Source organism: Mauremys reevesii, linkage group 7, assembly GCF_016161935.1.
Source record: "Mauremys reevesii isolate NIE-2019 linkage group 7, ASM1616193v1, whole genome shotgun sequence".
In the NCBI taxonomy this organism is placed as follows: Eukaryota; Metazoa; Chordata; order Testudines; family Geoemydidae; genus Mauremys; species Mauremys reevesii.
Genome location: NC_052629.1, coordinates 30,834,437 through 30,855,014, shown reverse-complemented (window position 1 = coordinate 30,855,014; position 20,578 = coordinate 30,834,437). Strand labels below are relative to the sequence as shown.

Genomic DNA, 20,578 nt, shown 5'->3' with positions numbered 1-20,578 from the left:
GAAGGTTCCTTTAGGCAGGAAACAGCATCCACACTGCTTTGGGTTTGGGGAGGAGTGGAAGTTCCCAGTCTGCAAACAACCTGGTCATGGACTCTGGAGACAGAGAGAGAGAATGAACCTGTGACGGTACCTCCCATAAGGCTCTATGAAAATATGCTTAGAATGTGTTTTATGCTACATATGCCATTTAACATATATCTGTAAAGGTTATGATCTACTGAATGTATTAATCCTATTTGCATGCATGTATCATTTTTGTATTCGAAGTTATGAATGTTGGCTGTGTACTGGCTTGATTTCTAAATAATCATAGTAGAGCATTTGGTCAGTTTCTGGAGAAAGGAATGTTGAAATTAAGTACCTAATCAAGAAACACTTAAAGGACAATGGATATTGGAATGCTCCAATCCACATAAGAAGTCTACTTGAGGACGTTCAAGGTAGCATGTAAACAATGGATGCTGCCTGTAAAAACTGTGAGTCATGCATGGACATGTGACTTGCCCAGGTAACTTCAAAACTCCATCTTGGAGCTGGACTTTGCATAGGAGAGAGGAGGGGTTCTCCACCCACAAGAGAAAGTCTATTTAAACCCCTGGGAGATCCCTCCGTTTTGTCTTCAGCTGGCTAAAGAGAGAGCTTCTCCACCCCCTCCAGGATACTGAAAGAAACTGGAACGACCAGGACAGAGACTGCAAGGGGTATGAGTGATTGCTGGACCCAGGCTAAAAGGAGATTAGTCTGTAAAAGGGAGCATTCTGGAACTGGTGAGGATCTTATCTGTATTCAGTTTGATTAGACATAGATTTGCACATTTTATTTTATTTTGCTTGGTGACTTACTTTGTTCTGTTACTACTTAGAATCCCTTAAATCCTACTTTCTGTATTTAATCAAATCACTTTTTACTTATTAATTAACTCAGAGTATGTATTAATACCTGGGGGAGCAAACAACTGTGCATATCTCTCTATCAGTGTTATAGAGGACGAACAATTTATGAGTTTACCCTGCATAAGCTTTATACAGGGTAAAACGGATTTATTTGGGTTTAGAGCCCATTGGGAGTTGGGCATCTGGGTGTTAAAGACAAGCACACTTCTATGGCTGCTTTCAGGTAAACCTGCAGTTTTGGGGCAAGTAATTCAGAACCTGGGTCTTTGTTGGAGCAGACGGGAGTGTCTTGATCAGCAAGACAGGGTGCTGGGGTCCTGAGCTGGCAGGGAAAACAGGAGCAGATGTAGTCTTGTACCATCAGTTGGCAGCTCCCAGGGGGGTTTCTGTGATCCAACCCGTCACAGAACCACTGGACAATTTGGTTACGAGAGCACTCACCAGCCAGTGAGGATCCTTGTAGGCAAAATTAGTCATGAAGACAGTCATACAGGAAGTGTTAGTTGCAACATCAAGTCAGAAGTGAAGCCAGATGGTCTCTCAGCTGGGATATGTGAGGTAAGGAGTAAAGGACCGCGAGATGAATCTGGACTCTGTCTGAGTGTGATTCACAGGTGGAACTAACCAGCATGAAGTTCTTTTCTTTGGCAGTACAGCACAAGAGGCAGTGTAACAAGTGTTTGTGTTATGAGGAAACCAGCCTATAGCAGCAGAAGTGAGGGAAAGATCACACTGTAAATACAGAGACCAAGAGGATCTAGAAAACAAAAATGGGACCATGGCAGCTGTGATTGTAGCCAGGACTCAAGAGGGACACAAATGGATGAACAGCTCTCAAGTTGTATGGCAAGCTGGACGAGCAGGCAGAAAAGCTAGGCAGTGTTTCAGGGAGACTAAACTGAGCCTTAAGAACAACACGTATTACTTCAAGGAGACTACTTTACTCTGGGCACATCCCAGGTCAGAGAACTCCAAGGGAACTGATGAAGATGGTGGATTTTTCAGCTAGTTCCTTGAAGAATATTTTCTTGAATGACTGGGGACCCTTATCTGTGAGGATCTCTGCAGCAAAAGAGTCCATTCCCTCCTTTTACCAGTATCCATATTTCCTATTTTCTTCCTTCTGAATTTCGTGTCTTCTTGTCTCTCTTCTATACCAAAGTTGTAAGAAAAGTTTAGAAAAAGAATTAGATCAAAGTACTGTGGTCTGAGGTTGCACTCAACTCTTCCAGGACAAAGGAGGCAGAGAAAACGGAGATAGAAATAGGTGGCATGGTGCCTTTACACTGATTTTGAATAACAGTGTTTTACCTCCATTCTTTCTAAAACATGCATCCACAATTCTTAAAGTAAGAACACTCCTGTATAGGATGAGGGAGAGGGAGATGTGTAACAAAATAAGAGTTCCTAAAAGCTTAGTTGACTTGCACCTTGTTAATGTATGGGAGGAAACCCACAATATACAAAATGAACTGCTTTGATACAGAATTATTTGGATAAACGTTTTGTGCCCAAATTAACTGCAGCAACAACAAATAAAAATTTGATGAACAAATATATCCATACAAACTAGAATATGCCCATGGCCAAGTGGCATCTCTTTTTATAAGACATTCATGGAGAAGAATTGTTGAAATATAGAAAGAAGCTACAAAGAAATAAGAAAAACGGAGGAATTTACACGCAGTGTGGAATAAACTAACAAAACTGAGGAAAAAATGTAATGGATTAGCATGCTTATCCAATATCCTTACTAAATACAGACACAAAAATTCTATGATGGGTTCTAATAAAGCTTGAGAGATTCATAGAAAAGTTAAACAGGGTTTATTGCAAGAATGAAATCAGCAGACAATTTGAGGTGAACATTAAACTGTATTCACCTGGCCAGATTAAAGCACTTGGATAATTTTTTTCTCTCTTGATTCATGGAAAGCCCTTGGTTGGATTGAGTGGGTAATTTAAATACTTGGAAGGAGGAATCTATATCCATATCCAATATAATATATATCTATAGGCACATATATGTGTGCACTCACATGGGAGACAAAATTGGTAAGGCCACACTGAATGGGAGCCCTCTTCACCTTTGCTCTTTACTCTACTTTCAAAACCCCAAGCAGAACAAATGTGAGCTAATGGGAAAATTGCAGGCCTCCAGGTGGAAAATATAGAACATAAATGCACTGCTCTACAATGATGATATCTCATTGTACCTCACCCATCCTTTCACATCTGTGCCAGAGGTGATATTAGAATCGGATAGGTTTAGTCTTGCATTTAGGTACAAAACAGAACTACTCAACAGGATTAATCCTTTATAGTCCATTAATTTAAGAAATTCTGTTCCTTTGTTTGGGTATACCAAAATATATATAAATAAATAGTTAAATACCTAATATTCAAGCTGCAACTTCTTAAGAGTTACCTAATAATTACCAGTAATTACCAAAAAATAAAGTCGAAGAAACATTCTCTGGAAAGAATGTGAACTCACCATACACACTTTCTAGGCTAGGATGTGTTTGGAAGTACATTTGTTCATACATAAAATTTAAAACATCCTTGAGTTCTGCTTTGATAAAGTTAACCTATTATGCTTTGGGAGACAGTCCCTCAGATGTACATAACAATAAAGAGATATTTATTCAAAATATATATCATAACAAGGACATTAATCACCACACTATGACTCTCCAGAATAAAACTCTACAAATTATGGTCTGGCTAAATATAATGTGAGAAACATCCAAAGTCTTTATGACTTTCAAAATTATACCCAATGAAGTCTCTTTTACTTCAATAGTCAACAATTTATTAGGCAAGTATTATTAAGTATTGGATTTCAGAACTATACCTGTTGCCAAAGAATCAAAACATGATAGGAATAGCGCAGATACAGTTCTCACTTCACAGCTCTTTCTACCATCACAAAAGCTGTCAAAAGAGAATCAGAGAAAAGAAATGTCTCTTGTGGACCTCCCTCTACCTTTTCCATTTCTCTTCATAGACATAGAAAACTGCCATAAAAATCCAAAAAGATCAGTACATAACTGCCATGGTCATTAAGCTGGCAACAATACAGAAGGCACTGTATGGTGCTTGCAGAAAATGTATGGACTCCATCTGAACCTCAGCTACTATAGACTTTGCTTCCTTTTTCTGTTTCTCCAGGAGCTAATCCAAAAGAGGTGCACTTATCCTCAAGAGTGGGAATCCATATAGGCATTTCTTAAAGGAGAACTTCTAATGTTTTGGGGATTCTTCAATGATTTCCCGTGGGCAGCTTTAGATGCACTTCTTCTGAACGATTAGATCACAGTTTCCATACAAGTGTATCAAGATATTAGAAGATAAATGATCCCATGTTTAAAGCATGGATAATTGTAATTTTAACTTTAATTGACAACTAGTTAACTAGATGGCTGTTAGTAGCTATGGAGATTTTCCATTCCATTATTCTGAATTGTAACTCTGACTGTAGGTGAGATCTTTGCTTCTTCCACAGTGTTACGATGGATTTATATTATTTGTTTTTTTAAAGTTCTAGAGAGAAAAGACCTTTATAATTTGGAAGGTTGGTCAACAAACAGACATTTTTAAATTTTAATATATATTCAAATACATTAAATGTGATTACTGTACTTTATCTCCTCTTTTGTCATGAGCAAACCATAAATAAAAATTAAAAACAAATATAAAATAACAGCAAACATGCATGATCAAGTCAGAGAAATGGGTAGGTGTAACCTCAAAAATATTTGGCATAAACAATCTTCCAGTTTGTCTCTCTCCAAATATGAACCCATCAGTACCTACAAAGATACAGTTCATTGAGGGTGATCTATAATGGGATTATTACTCATACACCCAAAGCATGACATTTTAATTTATAGCATCCTGTAATTCTCAATAAAGACATGACTTTCATATCCTGACATGTTTACCACTGTAAGGCTAAGCTCATTATTAACATAAGTCCATTTAATAACTTCTACATAGTCTAGAGAAATTGTTTCATTTTAAAATCCAGTAGAGCATGTTATTTTACCTGTACATTAAAAGTGTAAATCACAAGGCAACTGATCATATTGAAATAGTATCTCAAGCCTGTGTTGTGTTCATTCAACTTCTTATTCAAATTATTGTGACAACCTGATTTGTCTCCCCAATACCAATAAACATATGGCTCCTGTGTATTTGACACCTTTAAGCCGTTTCCAAGGACCCTGTATATTAAGTGAGTAATGCATGCACATATTTTAACCTTGTAAGGCTCCTGACCACTGTAGGTAAATCAAGTAATTTCAACTGATTTTCAGTCCCAAATCTGCTCTATTTTATGCAGCGCTGCCCACATTCCAAGGGACTCTTCTGGCAGCCAGAGACCACTGGAGCACAAAGTCCCCTTTCCTCTAAAAATGCCCCATGTCAGGGCCAGAAAAGTTTACAGCATAGTGCCACTACACTGGCTCTATGTCATATGGAAATTCCCCTTACTCCCCAGGAGGAATCTCCACAGGGCCAGTTGAGCTATCTTTCTGGCTTATTTGTGTCACTATGGTGCAATACAGACCAAGCAGGGACCAGAATCTGGTGTAATTTTGCTTAGTCATAGACATTTTGAATTACTTGGCTAGAATGGAGCTTCCTCACATAAATTGTCTTTAAAGATTTAATTTTTGTGTCCCGGTTTGGAGTTAACCACATGCACCTATCTGACTTACGACTGAGGAGGAAGGATGGTTTTGTGATTAAGGTTGTGGACTTGGAATCCAGAGACTTGGGTTTAATTTCCACTCTACCATAGACATCCTGTGTGACAATGGGCAGGTCACTTAGTGTTGGTGCCTCAGTCCCCCACCTGGAAAATGGACATAATAGTACTTTCCTACCTCTCTGAGGTGAAGATAAATTCATTAACTGTGAGGTGGTCTGCTACTATGCTGATGAGGGCTATTTAAGTAACTAAAGAGAGGCAGAGAATGTAACATGTTTCCATTACACAATCTTTTTTCTAGTTGTTTATAACTTTGTCAAAGTAACAGTTGAAGATGAAATTTTCCATGCTGAATGTATGCCTCAGGTTGAACTTTATCAGTGCATTTCAGCTAAAACGGTCCAGCCATTTCTGAGAAACAGGTAAGGGGGAAGTAGGCTGTTTTGCCCATCTTACACATTTTTACAACTGTTTCATTGAGAAGTTCTGTGCTGTGGAGCATGGACTTGACAACCACCAGGATGGCAAGGAAGGGAATTATTCTAGTGTCAGGGATTTGTCTTCTGCAGTGCTGATGAAAATCAGCTCAAATCTGGTCAAGCAGGGCCGGCCCACAACATTTTGGAACCTGAGGCGGGGAGCTCAAATGATGCTCCCATGCCCCCTTGCTTGGGCCAAAACTTTGAAAGGTCTCAATTCTGTCTTCTTCCTCTTCTACTCCTCTCATGGTACTGCTCTGCTACCTACCCCAATAAAGGAGAACTAACAACTTAAAATGTCTTGTTCAAAAATTTTAAGTAATGCTTTGAATTACATTCAAACACCTGAACAGCAAATGTAACTTTTCTTGTCTGCATAGTAAACACTGGCATTTTTATCTGTTTGAATAATCAAAGTGGTGCTTTCCGTGCCTTCTTGGTTGCTAAGATCTGAACAGGTTCCTGAAGGTCCACAGTCTGGGCCGGCTCATGCTCTATTGAGATGGTTGTAAGGCCGACCAGCCTCTCCTGTGTCACTGTGCAGCATAGATGTGTTTTTATTAACTTCAGCTTGGAAAAGCTGCGTTCTCCACTGGCAACTGTTACAGGAAGTGTTAGAAGTATGTGCAGAGCAACAAAAACATTTGGAAAGAGGGTGGTCATCTTATTTGTGCACATATATTCCAGAACAGCCTTTGGAGTTAATCCTGCTGAAATGTATCTTGAAAGGGCTTTCAGTTCATCACCTAAATCACTCGCATCAATATCACGCATGTCATATGTCAACATTGTCTCTAGTGCCCTGCATTGCTGGTGTAGGTCGTCTTCAGGTATAGTGAGGAGTTCTGGAATATCATACAACATCCCAAATTCACTGCCGTGTTCCTTGAGCTGCATGAAATGTTCTTCAACTGACTGTATTGCACAATCTAGCACCTGGTTAAAGAATTCAACTTTGAATTGTTGTTTGGGATCTCTTATGGGATTATCCCGTGCCTCGTAATCAAAATGTCTTCTTCTTCAGTGACTCTTGTATTCTTGAATGGGTGGGAAAATAGCTTCAGTGTGAAGTTCCTCTGCCAACTTCTGTGCACTCTTCAGAACGTTTTGAAATCCCTCATCTGACCGGTAAGAGTGTAGGTATGACTTTGCTTTGTCCAGTTGTTCCATTGCTCCAGATATATCAAGGTCAACACCTTGGAGTCTCTTGCTTACAACATTTATTTCAAACAGTATGTCATGCCACAACACTAAGCCACATAGACATTTGAAGTTATGTATGTTTCTGGTGATTCCATTTCCCTCTGCCACTGTTCTCCCACGAACAGTTCCTGTCATAGCATTATCCTCCATAATGGGAATTATGGCATCATCTATCTTCCCAATTTGGTGTTTGATAGGCTTTATCGCCTCCATTCAACTTTCCCATTGTGTGGCACTCAGTGGTTTCAGTGTCAGAGAGGATGTTCCCAGATGTTGCTTCAAAATTTGCCATCGATGAGTTGATGCAGAGAAAAATACATAGATGCTTTGAATTACATTAAAAAATTCAGCAGCCTCACTAGACACTGATGCTGCTGCACCATGGACTACCAAGTTCAATGAATGAGAACTGCATGGGACAAAAAAAGCTCTAGGGTTTAACTCTTGGATCCGTTTCTGCACTCCTCTGTTCTTTCCTCTCATGTTGGCACCATTATCATAGCCCTGACCTCTCATGTCAGCTATCGCAATTCCCGTATCTTCAGCTTTTTAAGAAGCACATTTGTCATACCAGTTCCTGTAGTATCATCAATGTCAATAAATTATAAAAAATACTCTCTGACCGTCACCATTGCAGGGACATTTTCACTAGGTTCTGTTGTTGTTACAAAATGCACCACTAAAGTCATTTGGTCCGTATGGCTGATGTCAGGTGTGCAGTCCAGAATAACAGAGTAATATCTTGCTGACTTCAGATCTGCCACAATCTTCTGTTTGACTTTCGCTGCCAGTAACTGTATGATCTCATTTTGAATTGTTTTTCCAAGGTAGTGGTGTGTGTACATTTCTTGGGTGGTGACTCTTCTTAGATGCTCCTGGAGTACAGCATCAAACTCAGCCATCAGCTCCACAATTTTAAGGAAGTTTCCATTGTTTGGCACATACAGCTGATCTGAAGTGCCACGCAGTGCTAGGTTTTGGGTAGCAAGCATTCTCACAATGGCAATGAGTCTTTTCAGAACATTTTGCCAGTAAAGAGACTCTGATACAATCTTCTCTTGATGTTGATCATCTATGGTGGCCTTTAACCTTAGTCTCATCTCAAGCTCTTTCCACCTATGGAATGCTCTCTGGTGACTTGCTGCCTTCTCATGGTATGCCAGACTTTTCCAGTCCTTTGTTCCTGTAGAACCCAGTGTGGCTGGAACATTATTAGACTGGAAGAGTTTGCAACGAAAACAGTATGCAGTATTCTGGGTTTTTGAGTACATAAGCCATGGCCTCTCCGCTGTGTCACCACTGGGTATTTCACGCCAGTAATGTGTTGGATGGAAACTTCTATCTTCATTGTGCTTGGGGAACATGAAGTTTTTCTCTTGCTGTGGCCCATGCAGTACAAGGAAGTCCCTCAGGCTACTGCTCAAGTGGGTCCACAGTGCTAGATCATCTAGACTTAAGGAACTAAACTCAGCAGCAGCTGTTTCTTGCGCCTCCACCACACTCTTCTCTGATCTACACTTTTCTTGAGGAATGTGCATGATTACATCCATTTGAGATGGAGATATGGATGCTGCAGTAGCTGCCAGGTCACCTGCACTCTGACTAACTGGAAAATCAGGCATCTCCTCACCACTCACATCCTCACGGGGGCCGGAAGGCTCACCGGGAACATTTGTGTCTATGTATCTCAAGAGAGCTCCTTCCTCTTAGATAGAAAAGGTTCCTTTGCTTTCTTTCTTTTTCTGAATGCTTCCCCAAAGGGGTGTTTTCTTCTATCACTCATGACTGCTGTTATGTGCCAGCTATAGTGGCTCTCAACACTCAATTGAAGGGGACAAATAAGCAGGCTGGTAGCAGGGCCTGAGTGAGCGAAGATACCAGGGTCTTAAGGGCCTAACTAGCTCCTACTACTTCAATTGAGTGCCTGTTCTCCTCAAGTAGGTTCAGGGAAGCAGCAGGAAACAGGAAGCTCCCTGAGAAGCTCGTGTTAATCAGTCCAGGCTCCTGGGGGTGCTAGAGAGGTACATAAGAGGCTGCTCCTCCTCTCTCTCCCTGCAGTGCCTGCTGCTTTCTGTTATTCCCTCTCACCTTTTCTCCTGCCTGCCTGTTCTGTCTCTTGTGCCCTCCTTCCTCCAGCACAGCACTCAACCATCTCTGTGCATCTAGAGCAGAGAGAATACATATGCACCAACAGCAGACAATTTTCTACACTCTAGGTCCTAGCGGCACGCCCCACCACCTTCTGGCACCTAAGGCAGCCACCTCAGTTCGCCTCATGGTAAGGCCAGCCCTGTGGTCAAGTTACAACCTCTGAAAATGTTTCAGGTTACACATGATCAATAGAGGCTTGTTGAGAGTTTGGCAGCTAAATTCTCTGAAGAGTCCATCTGCTCTGAGCATGCTCTGTCCCTGCACAGCTGCTATGTGCCAAACAGACTGCACATGTATGCTCCATCCCAAGATTATAGGGGCTGAGTAGGACTTTCCCTGCAATTGTTCCTCCTGGCAGCTGAGAGCTACTGTGGCGCAGATAATCAGAAATGAGAGCAGAAATAGTGTCTCCTGTGCTTTCAATGTATCCATTGCTTGCATGGAGGCAGTGAAGAGGAGGAGGAAGCAGCCTGACTTGAATGCAGAGCAGTGAGGAGCACAGACAAGGTGGGGATAGAAGCAGAGAGGCAGAAGAGGACAGGAGCAGAGGGAGACAGACATAGGAGTTGGTGTGTGGAATTGATAGAAGCAGAGGGGAACAGAGACAGGATGGTGATAGACCGAGGTAGAAGGACTTATAACCACTAGGGAACATTCCTCTTAACAACCTGGAATCGAACCCAGGATTTCTAAGTCTCAACATTATTTCTTGACCATCTACAAATAGCTGTGAAACCCTCTAGGGGCTGAGAATAACAGTCTACTTCCACCAGTTGCTCCATAAACTCAGGTAGCAGTGATCTGTGCAGAGGATCAAAAGGTTCTAAAATGAAACATGGGTGTCAATATGTTTCACATGATGGAATTTCTATTTTCTCAGTTTGCTTTTTTAGAAATCTAGGAAACTACACACAAGATTACATCAAAAGAACATTATTAAGGTTGCAAGGTCAAGCAGTCAAAAGTTACAAAATGCCATAATTAAGGTTGCCCATGCAACCTTAATTCAACTCCCTTGTGTGCATGCATTATGATATATGATTTAATGACATGATCACATGCATATTTTTTCTGAATAATTTAACATAGTTTTTTTGTATGCAATAGATAAATAGATAGATCCCAGAAATCACATATTCAGTGTAAATTTAGGAATGGTTTCCATTTGGAGTCACAGATGTCTATCTTGGAACATACAAAATTGTAATGCGGTACACAACAGTTGTGATGTCAAAATCGCAGCATATTTCATTAGTAGATGATAAGATAATAACAGTGACATTCTGTAGATTCTGATGTGACTGTTCTCTTTCCACATTCCTGAAATTTTGGTTTACCCATTGCATCCTTTGTATAGGTAGCAATTTTAAACTAAGGTTATGCAAGTGGAAATGAAGTAGTATTTTAAAGCAGATGGAAAGGTGTTTTTCGTGTGCTGATATATGTATTTTGTAGTAACATGCAATAAACTGACCACCGCCTACATTCCAGAAAGTATTTGTCAGGTAGTAGCCACAGCCAGAGGCAAGATATCTGACTAGACAGAACTCTGGTCTAATCTGGCTTGGCAATTCTAGTTGAACATTTTAGAGATCAAACAGTGGCAAAAACGTATTTACGAGTGTAAAAGTACAAAAAATAAAGAGATATGGACACATGACTCTATAATGGATAGATTTACAGAATTTACTGAGCTCCCATATATAAAATGAGTATTCTAATAGTGAAAAAAAGTTGTCAGAGTAGCTTGGATAAGACTAGATTCTTTTGGATGGGGACTATTTTTTTGATTGTACAGAGCCTCAGATAATGGTCCTTGACTGGTGGCCTCTAGGCACTAACATAATACAAACAACAACACAACAATTTTACATATGATTCAGGATTGCTCCATAACAACTATAGTCTAGATTAGAATACTGTACTTACCTGATACTAGAAACCAGCACTCAGAAGAACACAATATTCCCTTACATTAAACCCTTCCTGAACAATTACCTTGCCAAAAATCAATGGAAGAAGCAACAGCTCAGAACCATGATGCCACACAACAGGCTGAGGGTATAACTACACAGCAGCTGGGAGTGTGCTTCCCAGCGTGGTTAGACAGACACACACTAGCTCTGCTCCAGGTAGCATGCTAAAAATAGCCGTGTGACTATGGCAGCATGGGCAGCAGCTCAGGCTAGCTGCTCAAGTACAATCCTACCCAATTCCCTGGGTGGCCAGCTTCTGCCACCGCCCGTCCCCCCGCAGCCACACTTCTATTTTTAGTGTGCTAGCTCAACTAACGCTAGCATGTCTGCCTACCCATTCTGGGAAGCACCCTCACAGCTGCTGTGTAGACAAACCCTTAGCTTGATGAACTGCAATGAAAATCTAAGCTGTGCCTAGATTTGTGGTTCATTAACCTTCTATATGTAGCTCCTTTTGTGTGCTACAAGATTGACATTTATATGGTAGCCATTCCTCAATTTACACTATGAATAAACAATTTATAGGATTATAATCTTATTAACCATTAGGCCAGATAGATGCATATGATCAGCTAATATTAGAATTTAGGAATCAACAATTCTTTCCCGCCCATAGCTCCCTCCATCCCATAGTTCTTCCGCCTTTTGCCCCCCATTTAGAATAGTATTAATCATTGAATTATTGACTCAAACCTTTTAACTCTAGACAAGAGACATCGGTATAAATAAAATAGGGTGGTATAGAGCCAGATATAATTACATTTTTTGCATATATTATTGTGAATGAATACTATTTCTTATTTTAAATGAAAATTCAGTAAAACCTGATTCTCAAAAGACAAATATGTAACTATTATTGCTTTATAAACCATTTCTGAACTTCGTAAGTGAAGTTCTGCATTCTGTCTTGCTGTTACCTAAGAGCCTTCAAAACAATGTGTTTTCTAGCAGTGCAATATCAGAATCATGTTTTCAGTCTCAGGTTGAAATGTAATTATACTACAACAGTTCCACTTTTTAAATTCTGTTTCTTTGACATTACTAAGTAAGAATGCTTGAAAATATATCATGAAGTACCGCTTTTACAGCAGAAAAAGGCAAACGTTTATATATATACACATATACCTTTTGAGCAAACCTGTTGTTTGTTTGATATTGTTCTGAAACTAAACAATTTACAGTATATGAAGTACAATCTATTAAAGTTTATGATACGGTAAATAATAAAACCACAAGTTACCCCAAGACTAAGGCATGAACTATCAGCAAGAGTTTGCGGTTTCGATGTCGATACAAACAAATTTTCATGTTCTATTAATGTTTAAAATGCCATAAAAGAAAAACTACATTTACCTGTTCACTGTTAATACTGATAATTTATCTTTAATTCTCAACATTTAGGAAACTGTTAATGTAAAAACATGTAAGAACCCCCTGGGCCCTCATTTATTTTTCTTTTTTACGGTTAATGTATGGTGATTTTAATGCAAAGATTTTTAGACTTCATAATTTAAATGGTGACATATTACATACCTTAAAAGTGGAAAGACCATACAGTCTTGCAGTGTGAACAGTCTCTTGGGAAATATTTGTAATGTTAGTTATGAAGTCCTCAAGGTATTTACAGGCTTGTTCCAGGTGTGTTGTGTTTATGATGATTTGCACCAGCTACAAAAGACCAAAATTCCAGTAAAATGCCCTTGCATCAACAAATATCACCAGATTTTTTTAAGAGTTATTGCTTTCAGCCACTGCATTGCTAGTAGATAATTACAGTATTACAGGATACAACTGAATAACTGCCAATTTTAAAGTCAGAATGCAAATACTGCTTACAAGTCATACTACAGTGTACATGCGAACAGTCAAAAGTTTAAAAACAACAATTATAACCATCAATTCATTAAAAAGAAATTCCATTTTATATTATAAGACTGTTACCATTAAAAAAAGATCACCCCAACGAAATTAATAATTCCATACCAGAAATATCTCTGCATTACATTAAATGTTAAGGTCACAAAGTGAAAGTCAGAAGTTGGGAAATTTCAAAGTTAAGATTGCACCCTTGTGCATAAACTATGACCCAGTATTATATGATATTCTCTTTTTCTGCTGGACCCATGTCCTTGTTCAGTACACAAAACAGACAGGGCTTAGTCAATGAAACAGCATTTCAACATTTCTTAAACCATCATTGTACAGTGTGTGGCCCCATGCCTCATTTACTGGACGGCAACCAAACCCTGCCCAATATAAGGGATTCTTCTTTCTCTTTATAGCCCTTATTCATTTTAGTAACTAAGCACCTCAAATATAATAAAGATTTTATCTTCACATCATCCCTGAGAGTTCAGAAAGTACCCTATTTTACAGATGTACAACTAAGGCACAGAGAGATTATGTGCCTTCCCAAGATACTATAGCACCCATAGAACCCAGATCTCATAGCCTCAGCCCAGTTCTTTTAACTGCAATATCATTCATCAGCTTTCAGTAGACCCGTGCTGCCACCATAGCACAGCATATAACTGCAGGGAATGAGACACCAGACTAAGAGCTATCTACACAGTGAATTAGTGCTCCGCAAGTCAGGACATGATCTACAGCACACCAGCTTTCTGTGCACTAACATCCCATGTGATCACTGCCACAGCAGAATGAAAATCCTAGCGTACACCCCACATTGGATATTAGCGCATAGCGAGCCAAAGAACTGTATATTCACCCCCTGGCTTGCTGCACACTAACTTGCCACGTACACAAGCACTAATTCACTTTCCAAACCCGTCTCGTTTTCAGTCCAATACACACCCTGAATGAAGCTGGGGTCCTGTGGAAAAAAACAGTGTGTGATCATGTAATAAAATATTTTTTTGCAATGCACACACTAAAGGAGGACAGGTGGTGTAGGGAACCTTAACTTTGTTGTTTCTTGAACGGATTGCTTCACTTTGCAGCTGTAAGAGAGAGAGAGAGAGAGAGAGAGAGAGAGAGTGTGTGTGTGTGTGTGTGTGTGTGTGTGTGTGTGTGTGTGTGTGTGTGTGTGTGTGTGTAATTTCCTATTTTTAAAAATATGAAGAATGGAATTCCACCATGTTCTTCTATTTGTACACAGCAGAAGAATGCGCTGCACTGAATAATGTGCAATCAATGAGGCAGGTGCCCTTAACTCATTCCTTGCACACCTATGTCTTATTGAACAGGACTCCTTCAATGCAACCCTTCCTTTAATATGCATCCACATATAAACATATATTTCCTTAGACCCAGCACACTACAGCTTTGTCATTTTCATATGGCAATATACATCTTTACATCTTCCTCTTTTTCTATTTCTTGAATTTATACATAAAAGTGTTTCTTGCGATTTAAAACCAAACAAACTATTACATTTGTTAACCTGGTATAAAGCTTAGTACTACAATATAGCTGGATTTATGAAAACATGTTTAGCAGTAATTGTCCTTTATAAAAAAAAATCTTTGGGCTATGTATTTCATAACTTACCTCTGTTAAACCTATGTGTGGCTTTTTGATGAGGTTTTGTAAACAACTACTTAAAGTTCTTGTTAGCAGCAAATTTGTAGATTTTCTAAGCATATCATCTATTTCTGTTGAACTGAAAAACAAAGTTTTGGATACCGTTAAACCGATATAAAGTTACAATACTTTAATTGAAATACTTAGCACCTTTACATCTTCACATGCTTAGCATCTTCAACATGGTTTACAAACATTAACAAACCCTCTCTGCTATGGTGGCGCCAAGGTTGTCTTTGACTCTTCCTCATCTCTGCCTTGGTCAATTTCTTTCACATGTTTGGATACTGAGTCTATTTAAATGGCACCAACATCTACTGTCCCTCCACTGTTTCAGGCCTTTCCTCCGTTCTCTGTTCTTTTCCTCCTGCCCTAGTTATTTTCTCCTTTACCAACTCATGGCTGTGCCACAGTTTAATATTCAACATATCTCATAATTATATCCTTGTAATTAGATGGATTTAAAATCCCAACACCAAAATCCAGGATCAACATTACTCAACACTCACTGCACTTATGCTATATGAATTTCTGAGCTTGCACCAACAGTGCTTCACAACCATTTAGGGAAAAGCATTGACTGGGTTATCCTAGCATTTTGTGGTATCAGATGTTCAGGCCATGTAATCACAGTAACTAGTAACTTGTCAGTCTCCCCAAGAAAATCCCATTGGTGGAAGTGAAGAAGTCTAGTGGCTCCTCATTGTCACATAAAGGTAATGTGTGGTGATCAGAAGGCAAGTGGGAGTCAGGAAACATCTATACGCGTTGCAGAAATAATATCTGTCTATTGACTTGGTTAAGTAGTTAAAGAAATTTAATCAGCTTCAGTATAATTAAAGTGACTAATCTGTCCCCTTCTGATACACAGCAAGGACAAAAGTATGCCTTTCACATCCTTTTCAACAGAATCAGATATCAGTACATTAACCTGCTTCCAATCTGAAGTGACTGGTTGGGAGTTCTGTAACCAGCCAATCACAAGGAAGACCTCTTTCTTTCTTTTTTTTGGCTTCAGAGGGGTGCCTCCTCCCCAGTATCATTGCTGCAATGAATGAAACATTCCCTCTAATTCTAACATTTTACACCACACACACACACACACACACACACACACACACACACACACACACACACACACACACACACGAAAATCAAGCCCACGACATGTACTGGCAGGTCATGGAACACCTTAGTGGGAACTAATCACTGGCCAGGAAAATTGTGCCAGATGAACCGAAACACACACTACTAGCACTGTGTCACCAGCAGCTAAGCACTTTAAAAATCAGAAACATAGGAACTTTCATACTGGATCAGACCCATGGTCCACATCCAGTCCCGTCTCTGGTAGAGGCCAACACTGGATGCTTCAAAGGAAAGTGTAAGAAACCCTGCAGTGGGCAGATATGGGGTAATCTGCTCCCTTACAAAGGCCTCATCCTAATCCAGAATAGTAAGAGATTACCGTAAACCCTGACATACCTTTTTTGTTATTATTAACTATTATTATTTCTTGTTATCCATATAAACATCCATTACCTCTTTGAATTTTCCTAAATACTTGGCTTCCATGTCTGATGACAATGAGTGCCACTGTCCGATTATACATTGTGTAATATATTTCTTTTGATCCGTTTTGAGTTTGCCACCTTTAAATTTCATGGAATGTTTGCTTTTTTGACCATACTGCACATTGATCAGAGGTCTTTATGGAGTTGTCCCTTTTGTGAGTTAATATAGTCAATTTAGAACCCTAAGAGGTGCACAATCAACACACATTTTCCCCTTCAATGAGCATTACTTTGTATTTATCAACACTGGACTTCATCTGACATTATTTTGCCCATTCACCTAGCTTGCCTAACTCTCTCTGAAGTCTTCTCTAGTCTTGGCTAATCTAAATATCAGTGTCATCTGCCAATTGTTCCACCTCACTGCTTGTCCCTCTTTCCAATCATTAATAAATATATTAAACTCTAGACGCAATACAGAATCTTGTGGCACCCTGGTGTTAACCTTCTGGCCTGATGAATTGACATTTTTTCCTATTGTCTTCTGTCTCTTAGCCAGTTTCTGATCTGTGCCAATATTTTGCCTCTGACCACATGACTATTTAGTTTCTTTAGTTGCCTCTTGCGAGAGACCTTGTCAAAAGCTTTTTGAAAATCTAAAACTATGTCAATCTGGTTATCTTTATCAAATATTACTGACACATTCAAAGAATTATAATAGATTAGTGAGATACAATTTTTCTTTGCAGAAATCATGCTAGATAGATACCATCATATATTAATTATTCTATTTCAAGGATCATCCCAATGCCATTTTAAAATAGGTAGAACATTACAGGATATTGGCGGGTACCTAGTAGCTGTTTTTAATGAGAGATTGCAAATTTTTGCCAGCAGTTCAGCCACTTCATACACGCTCCTCAGCACTCCTAGATTTACACCATCTGGGCCTAGTGACTTGTTGCTTTTTAAATAACCAATTTGTTCCACCACTTCTTCTGGTAACTCAATTTCTGATAGAACCATGTTTTTACTATCAAAACCAATCAGGCCTGGAGTATGCATCCCTCTAACATTCTCTATGGTGAAGACTGATGCAAATAAACCATTTAGCTTCTTAGCAATGTCCTGTCTTCCTTAATTGCTCATACACCCTGGAAGAAAAAAATCAGGAAACCTACCTGGAGATCATGCCAGAAGTTGGTCCAGTGAAAGATATTATTACCTCATCTACCTTCTCTCTCATATCCTGGGATCAACATGGCTACAAAACACTGTTACTTTAAGACTAAGGGTATGTCTACACTACCAGATTAGTTCAATTTAACTTAATTCGAATTTGTGGAATCGACCTTACAAAGTCGAATTTGTGTGTCCACACTAAGGACACTAATTTGACTTTGTGAGTCCACACTAACGGGGCCAGCGTCGACTTTGGAAGCGGTGCACTGTGGGAAGCTATCCGACTGTTCCCGCAGTCCCCGCTGCCCATTTGAATTCTGGGATTTCCCCACAATGCATGCTGGGGGGGAAAATGTGTCGAGGGTGGTCTTGGGTAACTGTCATCATTCAATGTGCTTTCGGACGTCTCAAGGGGAGATGGAGGAGCTTACTGATTCGCTCGGATCTCAGTGAAACCAATATCCCCATTGTTATTGCAGCTTGCTGTGTGCTCCACAATCTCTGTGAGAGCAAGGGGGAGACCTTTATGGCGGGATGGGAGGTTGAGGCAAATCACCTGGCTGCTGATTATGCTCAGCCAGACAGCCGTGCAATTAGAAGAGCCAAGTGGGAAGCGCTGTGCATCCGGGAGGCTTTGAAAGCTAGGTTTCTCAGGGAGCAGGGTAACCTGTGACTGTTCAGTTTCTTTACAGAGAAGCTGAACCTGCCCCTGCTTCAGTTACTGTTGACTTTCTTCTGCGGTTACATACCCCGTTCACCACGTTTCCCCCCTTCCAACACACGTTTAAAAATAAAGTTAATGGAACATTGTTAATTAACAATGTTTTCTTTATTAATGAATTCGCGTTAAAGGGTTGAAACAGGGACGCAGACTGTGGTGGGTAGGGTGTGCAGTGATGTTAACACCGCTTCTACACTTGAGGAATGATAGGCTCCTGCTCCTAGAGCGGTCTGCAGTGCTGGACTGGTTGTTTCAACGGAGCCTGCCATCCCTCCTTTTCGGGACTCTGTGTGCGGGGGCTACGTGACCTTGTGGCAGGGGAGGACGGTTACAGATTCCCCTGCTGCGTGGCTCTGTGGTCTGGGACAAGGACCGCTGCATAAGTTCTGTAACCGCCCTCCCATGCCACAAAGTCACGTACCCCCCACCCACACAGAACATGGAAAACACCTCCCAGACCGACCAGGATGCCTACTGACTGCACAGTGAGTGTGACCTGCTGTTGATCCTGCCCCCATGTCTGTACCCTGGTAAAGGTGACTGTCCTATGCAATTAACAACCCTCTTCCCCCCCCCCCCTTCACAGACAGTCTTCTGTAGAAAAACTTGACGGAAATAGTAATAAACAGCAAACTACTTTTAATAATCAACTACACAGTTAGGGGATAAAACTGGGATTGGGGCTTCGGTGAGCCAGGAAGGGAAGGACTTCTCAACATTTAGGGAATGAGAGCCTTCTTGTATTTGTGCACTCTGCAGGGGTGCAGTGACAGTTTTCACGGCCCCTGTCGCCCCTCCTTCTTGTTACTTTGGGTGAGGGGGGTTTGGGACTTTGTGGCGGGGGAGGGCGGTTGCAGATACAGTGCAGGGGGGCTCTGTCCTCCTGCCTGCGGTCATGCAGAACATCCACAAGGCGCCGGAGCGTGTCAAATTTTCCCTGGGCATTTCCTGTGTGGCTGGTCAGAACATCCAAGCTCGGACTGCTGTCCAGAGCGTCAACAGAGTGGTGCACTGTGGGATAGCTCCCAGAGCTACTAAGGTTGATTTCTGTCCACACATAGCCTAATTCGACATAGCCATGTCGAATTTAGCGCTACTCCCCTCGTCGGGGAGGAGTACAGAATTCGAACTAAAGAGCCCTCTAGGTCGAACTAATTAGCTTCCTGGTGTGGACGGGTGCATGGTTACGTTGAATTAACGCTGCTAAATTTGACATAAACTCCTAGTGTAGACCAGGCCTAAGTCAAGGAAACAGCCACTCCCTTTTGTGTCCTCTAAGAACAAGCTGTTCCAAGAGCAACCATTAAAGTCTTGAGAAATTGCTTCTCTAAATTTTGTCATATTGTGTAACTTGTGTGACTTGTGGGTCATTTTGTAAAATTTCGCAGCCTCTCCAATCTCTCTCAGTACTATGCACTCAATATCTTTTTCTTAATCTGAATGCCCTGCTAACACATTTACATTCTTACCACTTAGGTTTTGTACCCCAAGATTCAACTGTGTGGTCTTATCATTCAACATTTTTACAGATTCTATGGAATATTTTTGATACAGTGCTACTCTGACAGGTTTTTAATATGAGTTAGAGTCTGCTGGAAACTAATTTGGATTGATTTACTTGATCTATCTGTGTCAAACTGCTAATAGAACCCAATGTTGTTTGACAGAGCAGAAGAAATAACATGGGTGCAAAACACATTTAAGTAATGAACTAAAAATTACTGGTTGCTCAGAGTAAGTCACTTTCCAATCTACACATCCCGAATTCTTTCAGGGGATCACTCTCAGCTTCTTTTCACTTTTAAAATTAACAGCCAAGGCTGGGATTCTCAAGGAAGCCTAACACAGTTAGACACCCAATTCCCAATGAAAGTCAATTGGAGATGGGCACTTAATTCCCTCTGCTCCTTTGAAAATCACTGCCCAAGTTTCCAGAATATATTTGGCAATGCTACTGCTGAACCCTGGTGATGACTGTCCTGTGACTGTGACTCCCCAAACAGCTCTCATATTCAATCAGAAGAAATGCTTTTTCTAATGGTGGTGGTGATAGTGGTGATAATCCACTGCTGCAGGGGAAGATAAAGGAGGACAAAAAATTAAAGGGCATGTAAAAGAATTATTCTGACCCTCTTTTTTACATGCTTTGAGAGCTAAGAAATTAAAAGTGACATATAAGAACTAGAAATTATTATT

At 40.3% G+C, this 20,578-nt stretch overlaps 1 protein-coding gene across 12 annotated transcripts in view; it reads right to left on the bottom strand.

Moving 5' to 3' along the window:
• The window catches only part of EXOC6 (exocyst complex component 6), a 185,165-nt gene that overhangs the window by 74,825 nt on the left and 89,762 nt on the right, over positions 1 to 20,578 (bottom strand). For all 12 annotated transcript variants that reach the window (XM_039547871.1, XM_039547872.1, XM_039547873.1 and 9 more), the window contains exons 16-17: positions 14,933 to 15,044; positions 12,956 to 13,090 (exon numbers count right to left, since the gene is read on the bottom strand). In XM_039547871.1, coding sequence (XP_039403805.1) covers positions 12,956 to 13,090; positions 14,933 to 15,044 — 247 coding nt within the window. The remainder of the gene's footprint in view (positions 1 to 12,955; positions 13,091 to 14,932; positions 15,045 to 20,578) is intronic.